The sequence below is a fragment of the Brassica napus genome, unplaced genomic scaffold (assembly GCF_020379485.1).
Source record: "Brassica napus cultivar Da-Ae unplaced genomic scaffold, Da-Ae ScsIHWf_1086;HRSCAF=1550, whole genome shotgun sequence".
Classification (NCBI taxonomy): domain Eukaryota; kingdom Viridiplantae; phylum Streptophyta; class Magnoliopsida; order Brassicales; family Brassicaceae; genus Brassica; species Brassica napus.
The window spans coordinates 22,242-50,000 of record NW_026014510.1 but is presented as its reverse complement, the minus strand read 5'-3'; the positions used below and the strand labels follow the sequence as shown (position 1 = coordinate 50,000).

Sequence of the window (27,759 nt, the reverse complement as noted above, 5' to 3'; positions counted from 1 at the left end):
TGTGTTCTGATGGGCAGTCCACGGACAGTCTATGGTTGTCCAAAATCAGCCAAGGGAAGGGCCAGCGTGCTGAGTCAAAGGACCAGCGTGCTGATATGTGTACTGATGGACAGCCACGGACGTTCTGTGTTTGCTGATGGACAGCCACGGACGTCTTGTGTGTGCTGACGGAAAAACACGGACGTCATGTGTGTGCTGACGGACACACACGGACGTCTTGAGTGTACTGAACAGACAGCCCATGTGGGCGTAAATCACCCAAACAGTCCACGGGAAGGGCCAGCATGCTGATATGTGTACTGATGGACAGCCGCGGACGTCCTGTGTGTGCTGACGGACACACACGGACAGACACATACATTCTGTGTGTGCTGGCAGACACCCACGGACGTCCTGTGTATACTGAACAGACAGCCCACGTGGGCCAAAATCACCCGAACAGTCCACGGGAAGGACCAGCGTGCTGATATGTGTACTGATGGACAGCCACAGACGTCCTGTGTGTGCTGACGGACACACACGGACACACACGGAAACACACGGACAAACACACACGTCCTGTATGTGCTGGCAGACACCCACGGACGTCCTGTGTGTACTGAACAGACAGCCCACATGGGCCACAATCACCCGAACAGTCCACGGGAAGGGTCAGCGTGCTGAGTCCAAGGACCAACGTGCTGATATGTGTACTGATGGACAGCCAGAGACGTCATGTGTGTGCTGACGGACACACACGGACATACACGAACAGCTACGGACTTCTTGTAAGTGCTGATGGACACACATGGACACACACAGAAACACACGGATAGCCACAGACGTCCTGTATGTGCTGGCAGACACCCCCGGACGTCCTGTATGTACTGAACAGGCAGCCCACGTGGGCCAAAATCACCCGAACAGTCCACGGGAAGGACCAGCGTGCTGATATGTGTACTGATGGACAGCCACAGACGTCCTGTGTGTGCTGACGGACAGACACGGACACACACGGAAACACGGACAAACACACACGTCCTGTATGTGCTGGCAGACACCCACGGACGTCCTGTGTGTACTGAACAGGCAGCCCACGTGGGCCACAATCACCCGAACAGTCCACAGGAAGGGTCAGCGTGCTGAGTCCAAGGACCAACGTGCTGATATGTGTACTGATGGAAAGCCAGAGACATCATGTGTGTGCTGACGGACACACACGGACACACACAAACAGCTACGGACTTCTTGTAAGTGCTGATGAACACACACGGACACACACAGAAACACACGGACAGCCACAGACGTCCTGTATGTGCTGGCAGACACCCCCGGATGTCCTGTGTGTACTGAACAAACAGCCCACGTGGGCCAAAATCACCCGAAAATTCCACGGGAAGGGTCAGCGTGCTGAGTCCAAGGACCAACGTGCTGATATGTGTATTGATGGACAGCCACAGACGACCTGTGTGTGCTGACGGACACACACGGACAGCCACGGATGTCCTGTATGTGCTGACGGACACCCACTGACGTCCTGTGTGTTCTGACAGACACCCACGGACGTCCTGTGTGTACTGAACAGACAGCCCACATGGGCCAAAATCACCCGAACAGTCCACGGCAAGGGCCAGCGTGCGGAGTCCAAGGACCAGCGTGCTGATATGTGTACTGATGGCCAGCCACGGACATCCTGTGTGTGCTGACAGTCACACACGGACACACACAAACAGCCACGGACGTCCTGTGTGTGCTGGCGGACACCCACAGACGTCCTGTGTATACTGAACAGACAGCCCACGTGGGCCAAAATCACCTGAACAGTGCACGGGAAGGGTCAGCGTGCTGAGTTGAAGGACCAACGTGCTGATATGTGTACTGATGGACAGCCACGGACGTCCTGTGTGTGATGAAGGACACACACGGACACACACGGACAGCCACGGACGTCCTGTGTGTACTGACGGACACCCACAAACGTCTTGTGTGTGCTGACGGACACCCACGGACGTCCTGTGTGTGCTGATGGACACACACGGACGTCTTGAGTGTACTGAACAGACAGCCCACGCGGGCGTAAATCACCCAAACAGTCCACGGGAAGGGCTAGCATGCTGATATGTGTACTGATGGACAGCCGCGGACGTCCTGTGTGTGCTGACGGACACACACGGACACACACGGACAGACACATACATTCTGTGTGTGCTGGCAGACACCCACGGACGTCCTGTGTATACTGAACAGACAGCCCACGTGGGCCAAAATCACCCGAACAGTCCACAGGAAGGACCAGCGTGCTGATATGTGTACTGATGGACAGCCACAGACGTCCTGTGTGTGCTGACGGACGCACACGGACACACACGGAAACACACCGACAAACACACACGTCCTGTATGTGCTGGCAGACACCCACGGACGTCCTGTGTGTACTGAACAGACAGCCCACGTGGGCCACAATCACCCGAACAGTCCACGGGAAGGGTCAGCGTGCTGAGTCCAAGGACCAACGTGCTGATATGTGTACTGATGGACAGCCAGAGACGTCATGTGTGTGCTGACGGACACACACGGACACACACGAACAGCTACGGACTTCTTGTAAGTGCTGATGGACACACACGGACACACACAGAAACACACGGACAGCCACAGACGTCCTGTATGTGCTGGCAGACACCCCCGGACGTCCTGTATGTACTGAACAGACAGCCCACGTGGGCCAAAATCACCCGAACGGTCCACGGGAAGGACCAGCGTGCTGATATGTGTACTGATGGACAGCCACAGACGTCCTGTGTGTGCTGACGGACAGACACGGACACACACGAAAACACACGGACAAACACACACGTCCTGTATGTGCTGGCAGACACCCACAGACGTCCTGTGTGTACTGAACAGACAGCCCACGTGGGCCACAATCACCCGAACAGTCCACAGGAAGGGTCAGCGTGCTGAGTCCAAGGACCAACGTGCTGATATGTGTACTGATGGACAGCCAGAGACATCATGTGTGTGCTGACGGACACACACGGACACACACGAACAGCTACGGACTTCTTGTAAGTGCTGATGGACACACACGGACACACACAGAAACACACGGACAGCCACAGACGTCCTGTATGTGCTGGCAGACACCCCCGGACGTCCTGTGTGTACTGAACAAACAGCCCACGTGGGCCAAAATCACCCGAAAAGTCCACGGGAAGGGTCAGCGTGCTGAGTCCAAGGACCAATGTGCTGATATGTGTACTGATGGACAGCCACAGACGACCTGTGTGTACTGACGGACACACACGGACAGCCACGGACGTCCTGTATGTGCTGACGGACACCCACAGACGTCCTGTGTGTGCTGACAGACACCCACGGACGTCCTGTGTGTACTGAACAGACAGCCCACGTGGGCCAAAATCACCCGAACAGTCCACGGCAAGGGCCAGCGTGCGGAGTCCAAGGACCAGCGTGCTGATATGTGTACTGATGGCCAGCCACGGACATCCTGTGTGTGCTGACAGTCACACACGGACACACACAAACAGCCACGGACGTCCTGTGTGTGCTGGCGGACACCCACAGACGTCCTGTGTATACTGACCAGACAGCCCACGTGGGCCAAAATCACCTGAACAGTGCACGGGAAGGGTCAGCGTGCTGAGTTGAAGGCCCAACGTGCTGATATGTGTACTGATGGACAGCCACGGACGTCCTGTGTGTGATGAGGGACACACACGGACACACACGGACAGCCACGGACGTCCTGTGTGTACTGACGGACACCCACAAACGTCTTGTGTGTGCTGACGGACACCCACGGACGTCCTGTGTGTGCTGACGGACACACACGGACGTCTTGAGTGTACTGAACAGACAGCCCACGTGGGCGTAAATCACCCAAACAGTCCACGGGAAGGGCTAGCATGCTGATATGTGTACTGATGGTAAGCCGCGGACGTCCTGTGTGTGCTGACGGACACACACAGACACACACGGACAGACACATACATTCTGTGTGTGCTGGCAGACACCCACGGACGTCCTGTGTATACTGAACAGACAGCCCACGTGGGCCAAAATCACCCGAACAGTCCACGGGAAGGACCAGCGTGCTGATATGTGTACTGATGGACAGCCACAGACGTCCTGTGTGTGCTGACGGACACACACGGACACACACGGAAACACACCGACAAACACACACGTCCTGTATGTGCTGGCAGACACCCACGGACGTCCTGTGTGTACTGAACAGACAGCCCACGTGGGCCACAATCACCCGAACAGTCCACGGGAAGGGTCAGCGTGCTGAGTCCAAGGACCAACGTGCTGATATGTGTACTGATGGACAGCCAGAGACGTCATGTGTGTGCTGACGGACACACACGGACACACACGAACAGCTACGGACTTCTTGTAAGTGCTGATGGACACACACGGACACACACAGAAACACACGGACAGCCACAGACGTCCTGTATGTGCTGGCAGACACCCCCGGACGTCCTGTATGTACTGAACAGACAGCCCACGTGGGCCAAAATCACCCGAACGGTCCACGGGAAGGACCAGCGTGCTGATATGTGTACTGATGGACAGCCACAGACGTCCTGTGTGTGCTGACGGACAGACACGGACACACACGAAAACACACGGACAAACACACACGTCCTGTATGTGCTGGCAGACACCCACGGACGTCCTGTGTGTACTGAACAGACAGCCCACGTGGGCCACAATCACCCGAACAGTCCACAGGAAGGGTCAGCGTGCTGAGTCCAAGGACCAACGTGCTGATATGTGTACTGATGGACAGCCAGAGACATCATGTGTGTGCTGACGGACACACACGGACACACACGAACAGCTACGGACTTCTTCTAAGTGCTGATGGACACACACGGACACACACAGAAACACACGGACAGCCACAGATGTCCTGTATGTGCTGGCAGATACCCCCGGACGTCCTGTGTGTACTGAACAAACAGCCCACGTGGGCCAAAATCACCCGAAAAGTCCACGGGAAGGGTCAGCGTGCTGAGTCCAAGGACCAATGTGCTGATATGTGTACTGATGGACAGCCACAGACGACCTGTGTGTACTGACGGACACACACGGACAGCCACGGACGTCCTGTATGTGCTGACGGACACCCACAGACGTCCTGTGTGTGCTGACAGACACCCACGGACGTCCTGTGTGTACTGAACAGACAGCCCACGTGGGCCAAAATCACCCGAACAGTCCACGGCAAGGGCCAGCGTGCGGAGTCCAAGGACCAGCGTGCTGATATATGTACTGATGGCCAGCCACGGACATCCTGTGTGTGCTGACGGACACACACGGACACACACAAACAGCCACGGACGTCCTGTGTGTGCTGGCGGACACCCACAGACGTCCTGTGTATACTGAACAGACAGCCCACGTGGGCCAAAATCACCTGAACAGTGCACGGGAAGGGTCAGCGTGCTGAGTTTAAGGACCAACGTGCTGATATGTGTACTGATGGACAGCCACGGACGTCCTGTGTGTGCTGAAGGACACACACGGACACACACGGACAGCCACAGACGTCCTGTGTGTACTGACAGACACCCACAGACGTCTTGTGTGTGCTGACGGACACCCACGGACGTCCTGTGTGTGCTGACAGACACCCACGAACGTCCTGTGTGTACTGAACAGACAGCCCACGTGGGCTAAAATCACCCGAACAGTCCACGGGAAGGACCAGTGTGCTGATATGTGTACGGATGTACAGCCACAGACGTCCAATGTGTGCTGACGGACACACTTAGACACACACGGAAACACACAGACATACATGGACAGCCACAAACGTCCTGTGTGTGCTGGCGGACACCCACGGACGTCTTGTGCGTACTGAACAGACTGTCCATGTGGGCCAAAATCACCCGAACAGTCCACGGGAAGGGTCAGCGTGCTGAGTCTAAGGACCAACGTGCTGATATGTGTACTGATGGACAGCCAGAGACGTCATGTGTGTGCTGACGAACACACACGGACACACACAGACAGCCACAGACGTCATGTGTGTGCTGACAGACACCAACGGACGTCCTATGTGTACTGAACAGACAGCCCACATAGTCTAAAATCACCCGAACAGTCCACGGGAAGGGCCAGCGTGCTGAGTCCAAGGACCAGCGTGCTGATATGTGTACTGATTGACAGCCACAGACGTCCTGTGTGTGCTGACGGACACACACGGACAGCTACGGACGTCCTGTGTGTGCTGACGGACACCCACAGACGTCCTGTGTGTGCTGAAAGATACCCATGGACATCCTGTGTGTACTGAACAGACAGCCCACGTGGGCCAAAATTACCCGAACAGTCCACGGGAAGGGCTAGCGTGCTGAGTCCAAGGACCAGCGTGCTGATATGTGTACTGATGGACAGACACTGACGTCCAGTGTGTGCTGACGGACACTCAAAGACACACACAGACACACACGGACAGCCACGGACATCCTGTGTGTGCTGACGGACAGCCACAGACGTCCTGTTTGTGCTGGCGGACACCCACGGATGTCCTGAGTGTACTGAACAGACAGCCCACGTGGGCCGAAATCCCCCAAACAATCCACATCAAGGGCTAGCGTGTTGATTCCAAGGACCAGCGTCCTGATATGTGTACTGATGGACAGCCACAGACGTTCTGTGTGTGCTGACGGACACACACGGACACACACGGACAGCCACAGACGTCTTGTGTGTGCTGGCGGATGTTTGGGTCAAAAACGGTCACGACGGAATTATCACCCGAAAACCCTAGGAAATCGCATTTCCGAAAAAGATAGTAAAAAGAAAAATATAATTTTCGTAAAAAAAAATAATAACCAATACGAAGTTTTTTACGAAGAAGTATCTTTGAAGGCTCAAAGCAAACGAACCAAGCTCGGTCATTGCATAACTACCGCACATACACGCTGTCCGGTTGCTATGTAGCAACCAAATCCGAGCCAAGCTCGGTCGCTACATAGCGACCGTGCATCCAACCCGAGCTCGAGCCAAAGCTCGGTCGCTACGTAGAGACCGAGCTCGAGCCAAATCCTGCTCGTTCGCTACGTAGAGACCGAGCTCGAGCCAAAGCTTGGTCGCTACGTAGCGACCGAGCGCCCGTCCTGCTCGGTCACTACATAGCGACCGAGCCCGAGCCAAGCTCGGTCGCTACGTAGCGACCGAGCATTCGTCCCGCTCGATCGCTATGCAGCGACCGAGCTCTTCCGAAACGTCGAGACGACACCAGTCCATGCACTCTCGTCAAACCTTCAATGCTATCTCCCGAAGACCGTAGCGAGCTCAGTCTATTTTATCAGCTATTCTAAATCATCGATCAAACTTTGCGGATTAATACCACGGAAAGTTTGTTCCTTATCAAAAGAAATCGTAGTAAACGCTTCGAGTCGGAAGACGGCCCAAAGGGACCTAAAACACGACTCGGGGCCCATCCTACGATTTCTTAACCAAAAGCCCGTAAACCACAACTCTGTTTACGCTTGGTCTACAAGGAAGGATAAATGTCAAGTTTCCGCGTATAAATACGGAAGTTTTGAAGATAATTGTGAAGATCGTGAAAAATGGAATATCTCCATTTTTATGCTATGACGGCTTAAAGGCAGAAGAGTAATAGCGTAAACCGACCTTGGAGCTAGTATATAAGGAGTCCTAGGCGAGGAGCGTGGAGAGAGGATTTTTCAAAGAAAACTTAGCACTTAGAGCAATTTAGGCAATTTTCCGTTTTTGTTATTTTGAGCTGCGACTCAATTAGGTTTAGCCGTCTTAGGGTTGCTAGAACTAGGAATCTCGCCGACAGCTCTCGAGCCCAGGCTTATACCTTGTTGTAAACACTCATACGCAAATTCGGAATAAGATCTTCTTTGCTCTCTTTTTTTGATTTCTTATTTTTATCGTTGTTATTCTCGTGTTCTGATTGCTTAACGTGTGGTATTAGGAGATATCCGGGTCCTCTGGGAAATTAGGGTTTTCCTAGTTTACTTATTTAAACGAAAATCGACAGTGCAAATTTTGGTTCCCACAAAAGCCACACCACACTCAATCAGACATGTCAATTAACGACGCGGATAACGTGCAGACTCCTCTTAACGGAGGCAGCGGCACCAATCTCCACACTCCAGCAGCGGACGTATCCATGGCCAACGCACAAGCCAACGCCGCGGCACAACGCACTAAAATCCACGGAAAACCCTCGAAAAACCGCGAACGAACGATCCTCGAAAAATTCAGAAAGTGGATAACCCTCGAAAAACCGCGAACGATCCAGGACGCCCTCCACAAAGCAACAGACTACATCATAGTCGAGGAAGAAACTAAAGTCTTATTGCAAAAACATAAGGCGACAAGACCATCCTCGAAGGACGTGGATCCGAAAGCGAGAAAGAAGAACTCTCGTAACGATAACTACAACCATCACGGGGGGGGGGAAGATCTTCAAGGGGCGCATAATTATGCGATCAATTCGGATCAAGGCCGAACCACGGGCAACACGTGGACCCGCAATCAAGGGTATGACAAAAACACCTTCTGTGAGTTCCACCAGTCCCGAGGACACTCCACGACCAATTGCAAAGTCTTGGGAGCAAGGCTGGCCGCAAAGCTACTCTCTGGAGAGCTCTCGGAAGTAACCAGCGTCAAGGATCTCATCCTCGACTCTGATCGCCCTCCAAAGACGGACAGAAATCCGCCCGCTGAAAAATCCCCTCCACGAAACCAGCCTGGGGATAAATGCGGTAGGAGGCCGGACGACAAGGGGAATGATAACAATCATCGCCGAGTCAACATGATCATCGGAGGATCACAATACTACAGCGATACTGTGTCGGCCATCAAGGCTTACCAATGGAAGGCAGAGTCGAGTGCAAATTGGCCTACATGGGCTCCTCCCCGAGATGGCCAAAATTGCTCGATCACCGTCACAAAGGAGGAAGCCGGCGGCATCGATCAACCTCCCTGCAATCCGCTCATCATAGATCTCGTCATACGAGACTTAGAAGTCGAAAGGGTACTCGTCGACACGGGAAGCACGGTCAACGTAATCTTCCGCGACACTCTCAAGCGGATGAGCATCAAACTCGGAGAAGTAATTCCAACGCCAAACCGCTCACGGATTTTTCAGGTGAAGTATCCATGACTCTTGGATCAATCCAGTTGCCAGTCATGGCCAAGGAGATCACAAAAATCGTAGAGTTCGCGGTAGTCGATCATCCCGCTATCTACAACGTGATCATGGGAACTCTATGGCTCTATGCCATGCAAGCAGTTCCATCAACCTACCACCTGGGTCTCAAATTTCCGACCTCAAGCGGAGTCGCGGCTATCTGGGGATGCCAAAAATAGTCGTGGCTATGCCTCCTCGCAGGGCACAAGTTAAGGCAACTCACGATTTCTGCAACTGCGAATCGAAAACACACGAAGATGGATCAATCTTCGGCCAAAAATGCCCCAAGGAAAGACGAATTAAAATCGTCTGGCGACGCAAATGCACCGGACGTCGAAACTCGACACGAGTCCGAAGCCGACGCTACAACTCAATCGGAACATCCGGAAAATAGCGTTGACCCAGCAGCACGACGTCTACCGCCGAGTAAAAACGCTCGCGGTATGAAACAGAACTACGAGATGGCTTGATCCTCGAAAGGGGTACGTAGGCAGCTCATCAAAAGACGAGTTCAGCTATCCCCCTCTCTAAAAAGGGGGGGGGGGAGTGGGTGCGTATACTCGTATACTCCCATTAAGAAAAATCTTCATTATTGTAATCGAATTTTTAGAAACTTCAAAAACTTTTACTACAATCTACGTTGCTCCTTTTTATCAAAAACATTTACGCTTCAGTTAAACGCAAAAACTTTCCGGACACGCTTGGAAACATTAAGACTCTGGTCTGCGGCCTCATCCGGCCCAAAATCGTAAAATTATCATCTGTCAAACAACTGCGAGACGTCGCAATGTTAAAATTCGAAGATAATACGAACAAATTGTCCGAACGCGACCACCAAAACCTTACACCCAGTTCGTCGATTGGCCCTGACGAACACGCCAGCCGTCTTAAACAGACGCAATTCCATCAGTCTTTTGATCTTCAAAACGTCCAACACAAGGAAGAAAGCGCGCTACAACAAAAATCCGAAGTTTTGGTTTAGCACTCCTAGTTGGCTTAAAAATTGCCTCTGAGAAGATGCTCGATTCGTACCATACAAGTCATATAAGCCGAGAACCTATCGCGGACTTTAAATCGGTACGAGTCAGGAAGAAATTGCAACAGGAAAAACGATAGCCGGCTAGTCACCGCACAAACCTTAACTGAAAGTAAACCTAGGTCTTGCCCTAAACCCAATGCTCTGGTCTCAAACATCTCAAGACATGATATCTAAAAGATATGGGATCCTAAACCATGTCTCTCCGTTAACATCTCAATGTTCCCAAAAATCGTAAAGATAAGTAATTTTCTACAAAAATCACGAACGAACCAACAGATTGAACGTCTCATCGGAATTAAATATGAGACGAAAACTCATATTTACTTTTAACCTACTCAGGAAAAACTCAAAATGATACATTCATCATATATATAAAACCACGTAAAGCGGTAAGGGATTCAAAGCCACCAACGGCCAGTCCCCGTAAATACAAATACGGCCATCTAGGCCTAAGCGAAATCCAAATTTAAAGGGCCACACTCGGCCAAAAACAGATAAACGATAATCGAACTCAACCATCGGCACAAAGGATCAGTCCATCCAATCGCTACCTTCTCACCCACCAAAGACGGGATCCTCAACGGTCAGTTCTGCATCATCCTCAGCGTCGGGCGGCCTTTGACCACTGCTCTGCCCAGTGGCATAGACAGCAGGCAAGGAGGTATCTTCAAAAAACACCCAATGTCATCATCAATCGACGAGCTGAAACAAGATCGATGAGTCTCGACCTCAGCACGGACCCTCTCGGGAGAGAAATAACCCCAAAACAGGGGGCCACCACGGAGAAGGTTTCGGACGACGCACAGATCTTCCGGAAAAGGAGGAATGGGGTTGTGCACTACAAAATAGACATATTTCAGATATAAAGTAAAAAACGGGTGGTAAGAAAACAACGAGTGATCATTCAACACGTTACCTCCTACCGCCCCCCCCCCCCCCCCCCCCCCACAATCGCCTGAACGAGGGAAGGCACTCCACGGCAACCGAGGCTTGATCCAATCTAACGTAAAAAAGTAACTCTTCCATCAACGATCGCCCTGAGAGAATCCTTTCAGGACTTCCATAAAAGTATGCGGTCTAAAGTGAAATACCACTACTCTTCCTATCATTGTGAAGCAGAATTCACCAAGTGTTGGATTGTTCACCCACCAATAGGGAACATGAGCTGGGTTTAGACCATCGTGAGACAGGTTAGTTTTACCCTACTGATGCCCGCGTCACAATAGTAATTCAACCTAGTACGAGAGGAACCGTTGCTTCACACAATTGGTCATCGTGCGTGGTTGAAAAGCCAGTGGCACGAAGCTACCTTGCGCTGGATTATGACTGAATGCCTCTAAGTCAGAATCCGGGCTAGAAGCAACGCATGCGCCCACCGCCCGATTGCCGACCCTCACTAGGAGCTTTGGCTCCCAAAGGCACGTGTCGTTGGCTAACTCCGTTCGACGGAATGCCTCACTAGTATTACCACCGAGCGGCAGGAAGAATCCTTTGCAGAAGACTTAAATACGCGATGCGGTATTGTAAGTGCAGAGTGGCCTTGCTGCCATGATCCACTGAGATTCAGTCCTTTGTCGCTAAGATTCGACCCTCCCCCTTTCCAATCACACTTTCCTCCCAAAACGTTAAAAACAAAAAACCCAAAAAAAATTCAAGTATATAAGAAGACGTCGTCGAAGGTTCGAGATTTTTAATTGGTGAAATTCACTCTCGCCTTAATATTTCAGATTGGCCAATGAAATGCAGCCCGCATGTGCACCAGTCTCGGCCAAAAGCATCCTGATGGGAGCATTAAAACCCAAAAGAGTTTTCATTCATCCCTTCAGTACGCTTGCCCTTCAGTACGCTTGCCCTTCAGTACGCTTGCCCTTCAGTACGCTTGCCGGTTCAGTATGCTTGGCCTCGATCATACCACAATAAAAACCAAGGGAAAAATGTTAACACTTGGTGGGATTATGAAAAGTCGAGCCAGCATAAGTACACTTGGACCATCGGTTCATTAGAACTCGGGCTAGCATCAATCAGATTGACTTGGACAGTCCAGTACATCAAAACTTGAGCTCATGTCCAGATCAGTACACGAACAGTTCACGAAAAGGGCCAGCGTGCTGATATGTGTACTGACATTGTGCATCAGTTGTCCAAAATCAGTAAACGAACAGTCCATGAAAAGGACGAGCATGCTGATATGTGTGGTCAGCGTGCTTATATGTGTACTGATGGGCAGTCCACGGACAGTCTATGGTTGTCCAAAATCAGCCAAGGGAAGGGCCAGCGTTGTAAGACCCAATCCTGGCTTCTAAGCCCAACTTGGACCCGCGGCCTCACTTAACTCCTATTACTAGTTTTGTTCAGTTTTAAAGTTCAATAATTCCTAAGTCATGATCAGTTAGATGAGGTTCAAGCAACTTATTCCTAAGACTAAACGGATACGAAGAAATCGTATCTTTATTAATAACAAACATGTGATTCAATACATAGGTTCAGTTGCACAGTAGGCTAATCATAAGTTTTAAATATAGTAATATCCTAAATCCCACACATCCTTCCACGGCTAAGGTCTTCATGGTGCCTTGGCCTTGCCACGGTCCTGAAACCATCACACAACACAAAACATATGCGTAAGTACAAACCGATACCCTAACGATCATATATAGCATTGCATGGTTCGGTTCACTTATTCTATGTTCCCTAACTAACCATTCCACTTACAAGGCACACGGCAATAATCAGAACACCACCTAAGATTCCAGAACACCCAACTAACACACGGCCACACCAATCAAGAGAGATCCAACCCAGTGACTCAATCAATCTAAACCGGCCATGTTCTAGTCCCAAATCTGACCTACTCAAATAAATTCCCAAAAACTAAACTGGCTTCATGATAATTCATGATAAATCCTATCTAAGAGAATGGTCAAGTCAGAACCACCAGAACCGGTCCCGGCCCCCCTAGACGTCGGCCTTAACCAGCCAAACCGGCCAAACTGACCACCTCTATGTTCATCTGATAAAATTAGTTGGAACCCATGATAATTCATGATAAATCCCAACTAGGAAGAATCCACAATCGGATCTTACAGATCCGGCCTTGTTCATATAGAACTCGGCCCTGATCAGCCCAACCGGCCAACGTCCAAGGACAATGTTCCTGGACCGGTCAAGGCCTTGATCTTATCCCTCTGACTTCGAATCATCAGTCACATACAGAATAGAGATGGAACAGAGATGGAATATAAGGATAATGAGAAGAGATAGGTCTGGCTTCACCAATCCGGCCACAACCCACACGGAATTCCACCGCGGCCATGGCAGGAAGGTTTAGTCCATCCTACTCACCTTGGGCGTGCGTTCAGGCGTGCTCAAGCCCCTCTCCGTGCCTCTGTTACTCATCATCCGCAATCTCAACTTCCTCAGACCAATTTTCGGATTGAATCAGTCACCAACACACTCGGCCAAGGCTTTGGCCGATCACTTCTTCTTCTTTCTCTCTTTCTTTATCTCACGATTTGGGCAGAGCTTTCCCTTAAGAAAATTGTGCCATTTTCTGTGCCAGGGACTCTCTATTTATAGAGGAAGCCAGCCCCAACTGCCCTGGAGAAACCGGCCAAGCAGTTAGAGAGAAAGGGCACAAAACTGCCCCTTTGGCACCTTTTCGGAAGTAACTGCCCAACTGCTCTTCCCTTCCTTGGGCTGTCCGAAATCAGGCCCATAGCATTGTCCAGAGTCCCTTGTCCAAATCCAAGACCCCACGGACCCTTGGTGGTTCAGGCAAACACCAGCCCATAACCACCCATGACCCGGCCACACCGGCCCAGACCTTAACACTCCACCGAGCTGAGTTGAGCTGGCCACTAGCTGGCCTCAGCTGAGTGAGCTAACCCATCAGCTCCAGTGAGCTTCCAAGGACTGAGTGAGCTGGTTTCACACTGTCCTCAGCTGGTTGAGCTTGTTCCCGGCCCCGCCCAGCTGTTAGATCACCCGGCCAGCTCTCCTACACCTCCTTCTAACCCATCCTGGTTAAGTCTCAGCTCCCTGATACCCTTAACCTTATTATTTGAGCCATGATACGCTTGTCCTTAGGCCAAATGACCTGTATGGTGCGTCTCCTCGCACCATGGCTCGTCCCAACGATCCTATCTAGGATCGGGGATGCTACAAGTCTCCCCCACTTGATATGGATTCGTCCTCGAATCCGAACCAAGTGACTCTTCCTCAAATTGCTTCATCCACTCAGGGAACTCAGCCTTCATTCTTGCCTCTGTTTCCCAAGTTACTTCCTCTCGACCGTTGCACTCCCAAATTACCTTGAGCATTTGAGTTGTCTTGTTCCGGGTTGCCTTTTCCATTCTGTCCATGATCCGAACCGGCCTTGTCTCCAAGGTGAGGTTCGTTCCTAAATCAAAGTGTATCTCCGGAATGTAAACATCTTGGTCTGATAGACACTTCCTTAGTTGCAAGACATGGAACACATTGTGGAACGCATCCATCTTCTTTGTCTCAAATTCAACTCAGGTTGAGTGAATATATACTTGAGGCTTTTGTGGTCAGTCAGAATCTGAACCTTGGCACCATACAAGTATGATCGCCATATCTTGAGAGCAAACACCACCGCGGCCATTTCCAGGTCGTGGGTTGGGTAGTTACCCTCGTGCTTCCTCAACTGCCTAGAGGCATAGGCAATGACCTTTCCGCGTTGGGTCAATACACATCCCAATCCGGTGATGGATGCGTCCGTGTATACCACATATGGTTGGTCCGCCTCTGGTAGCACTAGAACGGGTGCATTCGTCAACATATTCTTCAAGGCAGAGAAACACTTCTCACACCCTTCAGACCATACAAATCTCACATCCTTCCCAGTTAGTTGTGTCATCGGTTGGGCCAAACTGGCAAACCCCTTGACATACTTCCTGTAGTAACCGGCCAGCCCTAGGAAACTCCTGACTTCCGTGACACTCTTAGGTTGTGGCCATTCCTGTATGGCCTTGATCTTCTCTGGATCAACCAAGACTCCTTGATCGGACACGATGTGTCCAAGGAACCCAACACTCCTTTGCCAAAAACTGCACTTGCTCAACTTGGCAAAGAGCTGTTGTTCCCTCAACCGTCCGAGCACAGCCCTTAGATGCCTCTCATGGTCTTCCTCACTCTTAGAATATAATAGTATGTCATCTATGAAGATGATTACAAATTCGTCCAAGAAATCCCGGAAGATACCATTCATCATCTTCATAAAGGCTGCTGGTGCATTGGTTAGTCCGAATGGCATGACTACAAATTCGTAGTGCCCGTACCTTGTTCGGAATGCAGTCTTCCTAACATCATTGGGTTCAATAGGGATCTGATGATACCTAGAAGCCAAATCGATCTTGGAGAACCATTTTGCACCCTTGAGCTGATCCAGTAACTCATCTATCCGAGGCAATGGGTATTTGTTCTTCACAGTAACCCGGTTCAACCCTCGACAGTCAATGCACAACCGGGAGCTACCATCTTTCTTTTTGACAAAAAGAACCGGTGCTCCCCAAGGTGATACACTAGGTCTTATAAAACCCTTATCCAGCAACTCCTCCAGTTGCTTCTTAAGCTCGGCCATCTCGGCAGGAGCCATTCTGTAGGGACTTTTGGATAACGGGGCCGTCCCTGGTTCCAGTTCTATTATGAATGGATCCAACCTATCAGGAGGAATGCCCTGTAGTGACCTAAACACATCATGGAACTCCCGGACAAGCGGGATTCCCACCGGGTCACCACCCCCTAAGACCTCCTTAGTGGCGATTGTGGCTAAATAAGCTTCACAACCCTTCCTCAGCATCCTTTCAACATGGATTGCTGACACCACCAAGCATCCAGAGATCGGATGTATACCTTGGAACCTGACTGGAGATCCACACCCACCCTCAAACTGCACGCGCCCCCGGTGACAGTCAAGAGTGGCCCGGTTCTTTCCAAGCCAGTCCATACCTAATATCACCTCGTGATTCTTTAGGTGAACTACCACAAGATCCACAGGCATGACCCTGTCTTGGATCTCCACTGGGATGTCCCAAATCACTCCTAGTGAACTCATAACTTGCCCACCGGCCGCGTTCACTACCCCAGGACAATCCCCCGTTCCCAACTGGAACAACCCCTTTCCGAGCATCCCGGGACTCACAAAGCTATGTGTAGCACCAGTATCGAAAAGTACATGTGTTTCCACACCACCAATACTTCGGGTCCCTACATACAACCCAATCTACGTATCTAACCATTCTAAGTTCCGTACCATGCAATTCTATTGAATTGAAAAGGTCAAGATCAGACAATTACCAGTGATCGCTTGGAATGGTCCTGTCCTGTCCTCATCCTTAGCCAACTCATAAACGCGCGGTGCTGAAGTCTGCCCGCGGTTCTGATCCGGCCGGCTAGCCTCTCCTCGACTCTTGCTGAGTCCGGACGACAGCTTAGGACAATCCCTACGGAGATGTCCCTTCTTCCCACAGTAGTGGCATGTCCTGGTGTCTCCACTAGCCCCTTGCTCCTGTCTAGGACAGTCACGAGCTGAGTGATCCATCTTGCCACATCGGAGACAGGCTCCCATTGCTCTCCAGCATTCACCACCATGATGTCTGCCGCACTTGGGACACTCAGGCCTACCACTTGAAGGTTTACCTTCCTCAGCCTGGTCCCTTTTCCTCTCGCGGTCATTATTACCACCACTAGGAGTCGTGTGACTCCGGGTCTTTAGTTTAGCCTCCTCGGCCAGGTTAGTTTCCAGCATGGCCATCCTTTCAACCAGCTCGAACACAGTGTGAAAGGTGCGAACTGAGCAGTAGGTTTGTAGCTCAACCCTTAGGCTTCTTATGAACCGACGAACCTGTACTGACTCGTCCTCTAACTCCTTACCCACATAACGCCTGAGGCGGTTGAACTCCTTTTCATACTCCCTTACTGTCCTGCGACCCTGGACCAGGTCCAAGACCTTAGCTTCTAGGCGATCCCACGCCTCAGCTGGGAAGTACTTGTGGTTGAACTCAACCTCAAAATCAGAGAAGCGTTCAATGCTGCCACTGGTACGCTTGTCTAGAGCTAACCACCAGTTGTGAGCATCACCTTCCCAGAAATGAACCGCAATGTCCTTCTTGTAGTCATCTGGGCATCGAGTTGAGCTGAAATTACGGACTAGTCTGCTCCTCCACTCGTCAGCCTCTAATGGATCAACACTTCCAGCAAAGTGTTTAGTGCCCAGCTTGGATATGTGCTCCAGCAGCTTCAGATAATCCATCCTCTTAGCAGTTCTAGCTGGGGGATCGATTTCAATCACCTCAGCCACTTCCTCCAACTGCTGCTGAGCTCCTCGACCAGCTGCCTGAGCTGCCGCAATTGGACCTGTCCGGTCATTCCCCAAGGGAATGGCTGTCCTTACTGGCGTGAATGCCTGGGTCATGGCCAAGATCTGAGTCCCCATAGCCTTCATGGCTTCAAGCACCTCTTTCATAGACGGTTCAGCAGTCTGATTCACTTGACCAGCTGTTCCGCCTATCTGATCGTCCTGGCGACCAGTCTGCGAGGACTCTCCTTGCTCCTCAAACCCCCTTTCTTGTTGTCATCCAGCTCCATCAGCTGGTTCCAGCTCCGGTTCCAGCTGGCGTCCCAATCCGTCCATGCGAACCTAAGTCGGATTCACCTGAACAACAGACGGTCCGAACTCAACATTTGCCCCATCCGTTTGGATTGGCAACAACACAGTTGGGTTAGCCCCAACTGTTCCCGCTTGGCCGGATGCACCGCTGCTTCATTCCCTTTCCGAGAAGTCCTAGACTTCTTTGTACCCTTGGGATTCAAAGTAAACACACAATGTTAGTTTCTTCATCAGCTCATATACGGAAAACACTCAAATCCTTAGGCTAACTACGCAATCAACCAGACCTTACCATGAGACCCGGCCGGATGTGTGGTGATCCCCAAACCCCATAACAATCCTAGAATCAACTCCGCTCTGATACACACTTGTAAGACCCGATCCTGGCTTCTAAGCCTAACTTGGACCCGCGACCTCACTTAACTCCTATTACTAGTTTTGTTCAGTTTTAAAGTTCAATAATTCCTAAGTCCTGATCAGTTAGATGAGGTTCAAGCAACTTATTCCTAAGACTAAACGGATAAGAAGAAATCGTATCTTTTTAATAACAAACATGTGATTCAATACATAGGTTCAGTTGCACAGTAGGCTAATCATAAGTTCTAAATATAGTAATATCCCAAATCCCACACATCCTTCCACGGCTAGGGTCTTCATGGTGCCTTGGCCTTGCCACGGTCCTGGTCTGGTCCTGAAACCATCACACAACACAAAACATATACGTAAGTACAAACCGATACCCTAACGATCATATATAGCATAGCATGGTTCGGTTCACTTATTCTATGTTCCCTAACTAACCATTCCACTTACAAGGCACACGTCCATAATCAGAACACCACCTAAGATTCCAGAACACCCAACTAACACACGGCCACACCAATCAAGAGAGATCCAACCCAGTGACTCAATCAATCTAAACCGGCCATGTTCTAGTCCCAAATCTGACCTACTCAAATATATTCCCAAAAACTAAACTGGCTTCATGATAATTCATGATAAATCCTATCTAAGAGAATGGTCAAGTCAGAACCACCAGAACCGGTCCCGGCCCCCCTAGACGTCGGCCTTAAACAGCCAAACCGACCAAACTGACCACCTCTATGTTCATCTGATAAAATTAGTTGGAAGCCATGATAATTCATGATAAATCCCAACTAGGAAGAATCCACAATCGGATCTTACAGATCCGGCCTTGTTCATATAGAACTCGGCCCTGATCAGCCCAACCGGCCAACGTCCAAGGACTATGTTCCTGGACCGGTCAAGGCCTTGATCTTATCCCTCTGACTTCGAATCATCAGTCACATACAGAATAGAGATGGAACAGAGATGGAATATAAGGATAATGAGAAGAGATATGTCTGGCTTCACCAATCCGGCCACAACCCACACGGAATTCCACCGCGGCCATGGCAGGAAGGTTTAGTCCATCCTACTCACCTTGGGCGTGCGTTCAGGCATGCTCAAGCCCCTCTCCGTGCCTCTGTTACTCATCATCCGCAATCTCAACTTCCTCAGACCAATTTTCGGATTGAATCAGTCACCAACACACTCGGCCAAGGCTTTGGCCGATCACTTCTTCTTCTTTCTCTCTTTCTTTATCTCACGATTTGGGCAGAGCTTTCCTTAAGAAAATTGTGCCATTTTCTGTGCCAGGGACTCTCTATTTATAGAGGAAGCCAGCCCCAACTGCCCTGGAGAAACCGGCCAAGCAGTTAGAGAGAAAGGGCACAAAACTGCCCCTTTGGCACCTTTTCGGAAGTAACTGCCCAACTGCTCTTCCCTTCCTTTGGGCTGTCCGAAATCAGGCCCATAGCATTGTCCAGAGTCCCTTGTCCAAAGCCAAGACCCCACGGACCCTTGGTGGTTCAGGCCAAGACCCCACCAGCCCATAACCGCCCATGACCCGGCCACACCGGCCCAGACCTTAACACTCCACCGAGCTGAGTTGAGCTGGCCACTAGCTGGCCTCAGCTGAGTGAGCTAACCCATCAGCTCCAGTGAGCTTCCAAGGACTAAGTGAGCTGGTTTCACACTGTCCTCAGCTGGTTGAACTTGTTCCCGGCCCCGCCCAGCTGTTAGATCACCCGGCCAGCTCTCCTACACCTCCTTCTAACCCATCCTGGTTAAGTCTCAGCTCCCTGATACCCTTAACCTTATTATTTGAGCCATGATACGCTTGTCCTTAGGCCAAATGACCTGTCTGGTGCGTCTCCTCGCACCATGGCTCGTCCCAACGATCCTATCTAGGATCGGGGATGCTACAAGCGTGCTGAGTCCAAGGCCCAGCGTGCTGATATGTGTACTGATGGACAGCCACGGACGTTCTGTGTGTGCTGACAGACAGCCACGAACATGCTGTGTGTGCTGACGGACACCCAAGGACGTCCTGTGTTTACTGAACAGACAGCCCACGTGGGCCAAAATCACTCGAACAGTCCACGGGAAGGGTCAGCGTGCTGAGTCCAAGGACCAACGTGCTGATATATGTACTGATGGACAGCCACAGACGTCTTGTGTGTGCTAGCGGACACACACAGACACACACGGACAGCCACATACGTCCTATGTGTGCTGATAGACACACACGGATGTCCTGTGTGTGCTGACGGACACCCACGAAAGTCCTGTGTGTACTGAACAGACAGCCCACGTGGGCCAAATCACACGAACAGTCCACGGGAAGGGCCCGCGTGCTGAGTCCAAGGACCAGCGTGCTGATATGTGTACTGATGGACAGCCACGGACGTCCTGTGTGTGCTGACGGACCCACACGGACAGCCACAGACGTCCTGTGGGTGCTGGCGGACACCCACGGACGTCCTGTGTGTTCTGAACAAACAGCCCACGTGGGCCAAAATCACCCGAACAGTCCACGGGAAGGGCCAGCATGCTGAGTCCAAGGACCAGCGTGCTGATATGTGTACTGATGGACAGCCACAGACATCCTGTGTGTGCTGACGGACACACACCGACACTGACAGACACACACGGACACAAACGGACACACACGGACACAAACAGACAGCCACAGACGTCCTGTGTGTACTGAACAGACAGCCCACGTGGGCTAAAATCACTCGAACAGTCCACGGGAAGGGCCAGCGTGTTGAGTCCGAGGACCAACGTGCTGATATGTGTACAGATGGACAGCCACAGACGTCCTGTGTGTGTTGACGGACACACACGGACACACACGAACAGCCACGGACGTCCTGTGTGTGCTGACGGACACCCACTGACGTCCTGTGTGTGCTGACGGACACCCACGGACGTCCTGTGTGTGCTGACGGACACCCACGGACGTCCTGTGTTTACTGAACAGACTGCTCACGTGGGCCAAAATCACCCAAACAGTCCACGAAAAGGGCCAGCGTACTGAGTCCAAACACCAGCGTGCTGATATGTGTACTGATGGACAGCCACTGACGTCTTGTGTGTGCTGACGGACACAGACAAACACACACGGACAGCCACAGACGTCCTGTGTGTGCTGACGGACACCCGCGAACGTCCTGTGTGCACTGAACAGAGGGCCCACGTGGGCCAAAATCACCCGAAAAGTCCACGGGAACGGTCAGCGTGCTGAGTCCAAGGACCAACGTGCTGATATGTGTACTGATGGACAGCCACGGACGTCCTGTGTGTGCTGACGGACACACACTGACACACACGGACACACACGGAGAGCCACAGACGTCCTGTGTGTGCTGACGGACAGCCACGGACGTCCTATGTGTGCTGGCGGACACTCACGGACGTCCTGTGTGTACTGAACAGACAGCCCACGTGGGCCAAAGTCCACGAGAAGGCCAAAAGGACCAGCGTCCTGATATGCGTACTGATGGACAGCCACGAACGTCATGGGTGTGCTGACGGACACCCACAGACATCCTGTGTGTGCTGACGGACATCCACAGACACACACAGACACACACGGACAGCCACAGACGTCCTGTGTGGGCTGACGGACGTCCTGTGTGTGTTGACGGACGTCATGTGTGTGTTAACGGACACCCATGGACGTCCTGTGTGTATTGAACAGACAGCCCACGTGGGCCAAAATCACCCGAACAGTCCACGGGAAAGGCCAACGCGCTGATATGTGTTTTGATGGACAGCCACAGACGTCCTGTGTGTGCTGACGGACACACACAGACATACAAGGACAGCTACGGATGTCCTGTGTGTGCTGACGGATACCCACTGACATCCTGTGTGTGCTGAAACATACCCACGGACGTCCTGTGTGTACTGAACAGACAGCCCACGTGGGCCAAAATCACTCGAACAGTCCAAGGGAAGGGCCACCGTGCTGAGTCCAGGGACCAGCGTGCTTCTATGTGTACTGATGGACAGCCACGGACGTCCTGTGTGGGGTGACGGACACACACGGACACACACGGACACACACAGACACACACGGAGAGCCACGGACGTCCTGTGTGTGCTGACGGACAGCCACGGAAGTCCTGTGTGTGCTGGCGGACAGCCATGGACGTCCTGTGTGTACTGAACAGACATCCCACGTAGGCCAAAATCACCAAAACAGTCCACGGGAAGGGCCAGCGTGCTGAGTCCAAAGACCATCGTCCTGATATGTGTACTGATGGACAGCCACGGATGTTCTGTGTGTGCAGACGGACACACACGGACAGGCACGGACGTCTTGTGTGTTCTGACGCACACACACGGACGTCCTGTGTGTACTGAACAGACAGCCCACGTGGGCCAAAATCACCCTAGAAGCCAAAAATTCAAAAATTAAAATTTTTGTAGAAATTTTTTTGAAAGGAAACATCGAACATATGTCAATAAAGAGTTTAGGATGTCAAGTGTTGATCAAAAGTTTCTGTAGACATCCGTTTAGACCACGAAACCCCGAACTTTGTAGCATGCAAAATTAATGGTTAGAAGCAAAAGAAAATCATGAAAATTTACCATACCATAGATTTAACCATTCTTATGAAGTATGCAGAAAATCAGATTCAAATTCGAAGTATTTTGTTTTTACATTAAAAATACTCCCCGAACACAACCAATGTCTACTGGTGACATACTGAAAAAAAATACTTTGTCTATATAAGGAGTATGCACTCTTCTGAGCTTTCCCGTCAGTACCCGAAGGGGTATGTAGTGTTGGACTGCTCGGTCCAACACTATCGATGGTTGGGTTGAGGTCGATGGCCGGATTGTCTCCGTGGAATTTTCCGATAACTTTTCCGATGAATTTTCCGGCGGACCGTTTTGCCCCTAACTTCAAATTTTCGCGCTTGTGTGGTCTTGGCCTGGTTTCATCCGTCTTCCAGTTGCTCTTTTGATTACATCTCAAGAGTGGTTGGAAAGATTGATGTTAGCGGGGCAAATGAACATTCGGCGTATGAGTGGTGATTGGATAGCTAGTGTTTGTAGGCTCTGTGCTCGCGCACCCAACTACAGACCAACTATCCTCCTCAGTTTCTTCACTAGCATAGTTTTATGCTTGTTGAACTGCTCTGGGGCCTGTGTTGCGGACCAATCTGGAAAGAATTGTTAAGCTTTGCTTAAAATGTTATTTGCAGCATCTCCTTCAGTTGGGAAGTCGTGAACACATAAGCCGACACTTGTGATCCTTGTGTCTTTGCATAATTTATGCATTGTTCGCAAAGGTGAATAAGCTGTTTGCTGAGATCTCGATTGCAGAAATATTATGGCGGTGACTAGAAGAAATTCTGTCCCGCTAATCACGTTTGTCTCCAGACAAAAGATGACGGTCAAGTCTGCGTCTGTTCCCCCTTTCAATGTGTTTGTGGTAATATGACGTGGTCTTGCCCTGATTTATGAATGCTACCTGTTTGATCCTGCCAGTAGTCATATGCTTGTCTCAAAGATTAAGCCATGCATGTGTAAGTATTAACGAATTCAGACTGTGAAACTGCGAATGGCTCATTAAATCAGTTATAGTTTGTTTGATGGTAACTACTACTCGGATAACCATAGTAATTCTAGAGCTAATACGTGCAACAAACCCTGACTTCTGGAAGGAATGCATTTATTAGATAAAATGTCAACACGGGCTCTGTGAAGGGACCCGACCCATTTTTCCGTACCATCAGTACGAGTCTGGCTAAACTTCCTCCATCAGACTTGGGCCATTTTCCAATTTTTCTTTACTTAGAATTATTTTCGAGTTTTAGTTCGTTTTCAGACTATCAAGCAAGCATAATAAGATTTGAATAGATTAATTGAGGTTCGATTTAACAAGTGAGTTTGCCATAAGCTATTACAAGTTAAACTCGTCCTACATCTACCCAAATTCCCCATCCTTCCTTCCTGCCTTAGTCCCGCGGTCAAGCTATGCCTTTACCCTTACGGGTCTGGTTCTGATCTGCATCCAAAACAAGGAGGCATAAGCAACAGTTTACTTAGTGATGCGGTCATCCCGTCTCACTCAGCCATGTAAAGCAATCAAGTCAATCAGTGAATAAACGGACATGCTTATCATCAGTCAGTTACTTAGCCGACCCAATCGTCCCAAGCCAACGCGCCATCAGATTCAGTCAAGCCCTAGCAGGCCATTACGGCTCTAGGCGCATGATCTGAGCCAGATGCGTCGATGGAAGGAACCGACTGTTCAGACAAAGCCAGAACTTAGCAGATAATTCGAATTAGACAAGAAATCAATACATAGAACATTCCTATCATTCAGACTATGATTCAGTACAATAGGCTATGGTAACGCACTCACCTTTGTCTTAGAGTCGGTATCTTCTGTTTGATTCAGTCTCTTCTGACACCTCTTAAGCGGTTTCAGTTGGATCTTCGAACGTTCAGACAGTTGGATTCACCCCACAAACGATCGTTCTTGACTCGGACTTGATCGATCCAGCCAAATATCAAAAATTCTCTCTTATCGGACTTTTCTCTCTCTGAGTTTCTCTCGGGTTCTTTCATTCTGTTTCCCGTACAGAAATGGCAAAATTAGACCAAGGTGGCGATCAAAATGGGCAGTTGGGCAGTTTAGGCCCGAGAAAGTGCAAAAATAACCGTTCCCGCTTATTTTACATGCGGCTCTTCATCCATAACCTCCACCCCGCGCTCCAAAGCGTGCCAGCGCGAGTTTTTCCATTTTTTGGACTTCAACTGTTCCCGCCAGTTTTACTTAGCCAAAACTCGAGCTAGATCTGACTGATCCAGTCGACAACTCTAACCGCCTTGTCCGAATCAGACCGATACTACTGAATCAGCTCATCTCAGCTTAGTCGACAGTCTTAACCGCCTTGCCTGATTTCCGACAATCGCTGTCTAGCCGACCAGCTCAACCGTCATGTCCGAATCCGACAACACTTGTCTGGATCCGGCCATTGGTGGCCGGAAACATCGAACATATGTCAATAAAGAGTTTAGGATGTCAAGTGTTGATCAAAAGTTGCTGTAGACATCCGTTTAGACCACGAAACCCCGAACTTTGTAGCATGCAAAATTAATGGTTAGAAGCAAAAGAAAATCATGAAAATTTACCATACCATAGATTTAACCATTCTTATGAAGTATGCAGAAAATCTGATTCAAATTCGAAGTTTTTTTTTTACATTTAAAATACTCCCAGAACACAACCAATGTCTACTGGTGACAGACTGAAAAAAAGTGTTTTGTCTATATAAGGAGTATGCACTCTTCTGAGCCTCCCGTCAGTACCCGAAGGGGTATGTAGTGTTGGGTTGAGGTCGATGGCCGGATTGTCTCCGTGGAATTTTCCGATAACTTTTCCGGTGAATTTTCCGGCGGACCGTTTTGCCCCTAACTTCAAATTTTCGCGCTTGTGTGGTCTTCGCCTGCTTTCATCCATCTTCCAGTTGCTCTTTTGATTACATCTCAAGAGTGGTTGGAAAGATTTATGTTAGAGGGGCAAATGAACATTCGGCGTATGAGTGGTGATGGGATAGCTTGTGTTTGTAGGCTCTGTGCTCGCGCACCCAACTACAGACCAACTATCCTCCTCAGTTTCTTCACTAGCATAGTTTTATGCTTGTTGAACTGCTCCGGGGCCTGTGTTGCGTACCAATCTGGAAAGAATTGTTAAGCTTTGCTTAAAATGTTATTTGCGGCATCTCCTTCAGTTGGGAAGTCGTGAACACATAAGCCGACACTTGTGATCCTTGCGTCTTTGCATAATTTATGCATTGTTCGCAAAGGTGAATAAGCTGTTTGCTGAGATCTCGGTTGCGGAAATATTATGGCGGTGACTCGAAGAAATTCTGTCCCGCTAAGCACGTTTGTCTCCAGACAAAAGATGACGGTCAAGTCTGCATCTGTTCCCCCTTTCAATGTGTTTGTGGTAATATGACGTGGTCTTGCCCTGATTTATGAATGCTACCTGTTTGATCCTGCCAGTAGTCATATGCTTGTCTCAAAGATTAAGCCATGCATGTGTAAGTATTAACGAATTCAGACTGTGAAACTGCGAATGGCTCATTAAATCAGTTATAGTTGGTTTGATGGTAACTACTACTCGGATAACCATAGTAATTCTAGAGCTAATACGTGCAACAAACCCTGACTTCTGGAACGAATGCATTTATTAGATAAAATGTCAACACGGGCTCTGTGAAAGGACCCGACCCATTTTTTCATACCATCAATACGAGTCTGGCTAAACTTCCTCGATCAAACTTGGCCATTTTCCAATTTTTCTTTACTTAGAATTTTTTTCGAGTTTTAGTTTGTTTTCAGACTATCAAGCAAGCATAATAAGATTTGAATAGATTAATTGAGGTTCGATTTAACAAGTGAGTTTGCCATAAGCTATTACAAGTTAAACTCATCCTACATCTACCCAAATTCCCCATCCTTCCTTCCTGCCTTAGTCCCGCGGTCAAGCTATGCCTTTACCCTTACGGGTCTGGTCCTGATCTGCATCCAAAACAAGGAGGCATAAGCAACAGTTCACTTAGTGATGCGGTCATCCCATCTCACTCAGCCATGTAAAGCAATCGAGTCAATCAGTCAATAAATGGACATGCTTATCATCAGTCAGTTACTTAGCCGACCCAATCGTCCCAAGCCAACGCGCCATCAGATTCAGTCAAGCCCTAGCAGGCCATTACGGCTCTAGGCGCATGATCTGATCCAGATGCGTTGATGGAAGGAACCGACTGTTCGGACCAAGCCAGAACTTAGCAGATAATTCGAATTAGATAAGAAATCAATACATTGAACATTCCTATCATTCAGACTATGATTCAGTACAATAGGCTACGGTCACGCACTCACCTTTGTCTTAGAGTCGGTATCTTCTGTTTGATTCAGTCTCTTCTGACACCTCTTGAGCGGTTTCAGTTGGATCTTCGAACGTTCAGACAGTCGGATTCACCCCACAAACGATCGTTCTTGACTCGGACTTGATCGATCCAGCCAAATATCAAAAGTTCTCTCTTATCAGACTTTTCTCTCTCTAAGTTTCTCTCTGGTTCTCTCATTCTGTTTCCCGTACAGAAATGGCGAAATAAGACCTAGGAGACGATCAAAATGGGCAGTTGGGCAGTTTAGGCCCGAGAAAGTGCAAAGATAACCGTTCCCGCTTATTTTACATGCGGCTCTTCATCCATAACCGCCACCCCGCGCTCCAAAGGGTGCCAGCGCGAGTTTTTCAATTTTTCGGACTTTAACTGTTCCCGCCAGTTTTATTTAGCCAAAACTCGAGCTAGATCTGACTGATCCAGTCGACAACTCTAACCGCCTTGTCCGAATCAGACCGATACTACTGAATCAGCTCATCTCAGCTTAGTCGACAGTCTTAACCGCCTTGTCTGATTTCCGACAATCGATGTCTAGCCGACCAGCTCAACCGTCATGTCTGAATCCGACAACACTTGTCTGGATCCAGCCATTGCTGGCCGAAAATACTGCTTTGCC

At 49.9% G+C, this 27,759-nt stretch overlaps 1 protein-coding gene across 1 annotated transcript; it reads right to left on the bottom strand.

Annotated features, from left to right (window-relative positions):
- Nucleotides 1-16,033: 16,033 nt before the first annotated feature.
- LOC106423420 lies at nt 16,034-17,718 on the bottom strand. The gene is made up of 4 exons (XM_048771273.1): nt 17,298-17,718; nt 16,551-17,231; nt 16,213-16,460; nt 16,034-16,054 (listed from the first exon to the last, which is right to left on the bottom strand). The coding sequence occupies exons 1-4, from the start codon at nt 17,716-17,718 to the stop codon at nt 16,034-16,036; spliced, it is 1,371 nt and encodes a 456-aa protein (XP_048627230.1).
- Between the last annotated feature and the right edge of the window lie 10,041 nt (nt 17,719-27,759).